At 59.5% G+C, this 1,300-nt stretch overlaps 1 protein-coding gene across 1 annotated transcript in view; it reads left to right on the top strand.

Moving 5' to 3' along the window:
• The window catches only part of XYLT2 (xylosyltransferase 2), a 136,346-nt gene that overhangs the window by 129,917 nt on the left and 5,129 nt on the right, over window positions 1–1,300 (top strand). The window contains exon 8 of the mRNA XM_045299310.1: window positions 21–214. Coding sequence (XP_045155245.1) covers window positions 21–214 — 194 coding nt within the window. The remainder of the gene's footprint in view (window positions 1–20; window positions 215–1,300) is intronic.

Below are 1,300 nucleotides of genomic sequence, written 5' to 3'. Positions count from 1 at the left end.
GTGGTCTGGATTGACCCTAGCTATGTGGTGGCCACGTCCTATGACATCACAGTAGACGCAGAGACTGAGGTCACGCAGTACAAACCCCCGCTGAGCCGGCCCCTGCGGCCTGGAGCCTGGACTGTCCGGCTGCTTCAGTTCTGGGAGCCCCTGGGCGAGACCCGCTTCCTTGTGCTGCCCTTGACCTTCAACCGCAAACTACCTCTCAGGAAAGGTACTGTCCCCCCCACCCCCCAAGGTCCCGAGGCCAGACAAACAGCCCCAAGGGGGCGATGGACTGCCCATTAGAGCGCCCCATCCCTGGGGAGTTCGGGGAGGGCTGGGGCTTGTGGCCGTCTATCCTCTTTCATCCCAGGGCCCAGCTCTGGAGGGCAGACAGGCAAACAGCTGAGTCAGGCAGGCTTAGAGTGCTGGCCTTGGCAAATTACCTGACCTTTCTGAGCCCTGTCTTCTCACTTGTCAAAACCCAAAACTGTCATCAAATCAGTGCTGACTCGTGGTGACCCTATAGGTCAGGGTAGAACTGCCTGTGGGCTCTGAGACTGTAACTCTACAGGAGTAGAAAGCCTCATCTTTCACCCAGGAAGTGGCTGGTGCTTTCAGACTGCTGACCCAATGGTTAGCAGCCTAGCACGTAACCACCCCTGTCCTGTCATGTGTAAAGTGGGAGTAATATTACCATCAGAGGTTCCTTGAGCACAAGGAACAAACCCGATCAGACTAGTGCCCGTGGTGGGGCGGGGCTGTGGCACAGAGGCACCCTCTCAGGCACTGCCTCTTGTGTGGAGATTGACCAGGCCTCTTGGTAGCAGATGGGATTATTCACTCTGGCTGGCTGGGCTGTGTCACATGGCCGTGGCTGAGGGAGCAGCCTCTGAGCAGAGGTACAGTTCGGCTGGGCAGGTCCCCACACAAGACCCTACTACAGCCCCTGGGATGTATTCACGCTGGGACCTAGTAGGCACTCAGCATGTACCTATGTCCTCCTGCCCTGCCCCCCTGAGAGCCTGTCAGGCTTGGGGAGCTCAGAGGAAGGGTACGGGGTTATGACTCAACTCCTGTCACCATGTGGGCACAGCTGCACAGCCCAGGGGCCAGGGCCCAGGCTCAGTGGAGCAGCCAGCTGGGGAAGGCTGCGGGCAGGCTCTGCAACAGGCAGCAGCCGGCCTGAGCCTTGAGAATGGAGCTGGGACTTGACAGACGGAGGAGGGAACCTGAGCTGAGGCAGGCTGGGGTGAGGGGCAGGCAGTCCCCACAGCTGGAGAGCAGGAAGCTCCTGACAGCTGTGAGCATTCTTGGC

Source organism: Echinops telfairi, unplaced genomic scaffold, assembly GCF_000313985.2.
Source record: "Echinops telfairi isolate 266 unplaced genomic scaffold, ASM31398v2 ScPeMD7_7458;HRSCAF=8496, whole genome shotgun sequence".
NCBI classification, from domain to species: Eukaryota; Metazoa; Chordata; class Mammalia; order Afrosoricida; family Tenrecidae; genus Echinops; species Echinops telfairi.
Note: the sequence above shows the minus strand (reverse complement) of the source record. Positions and strands in the feature narration are given on the sequence as shown.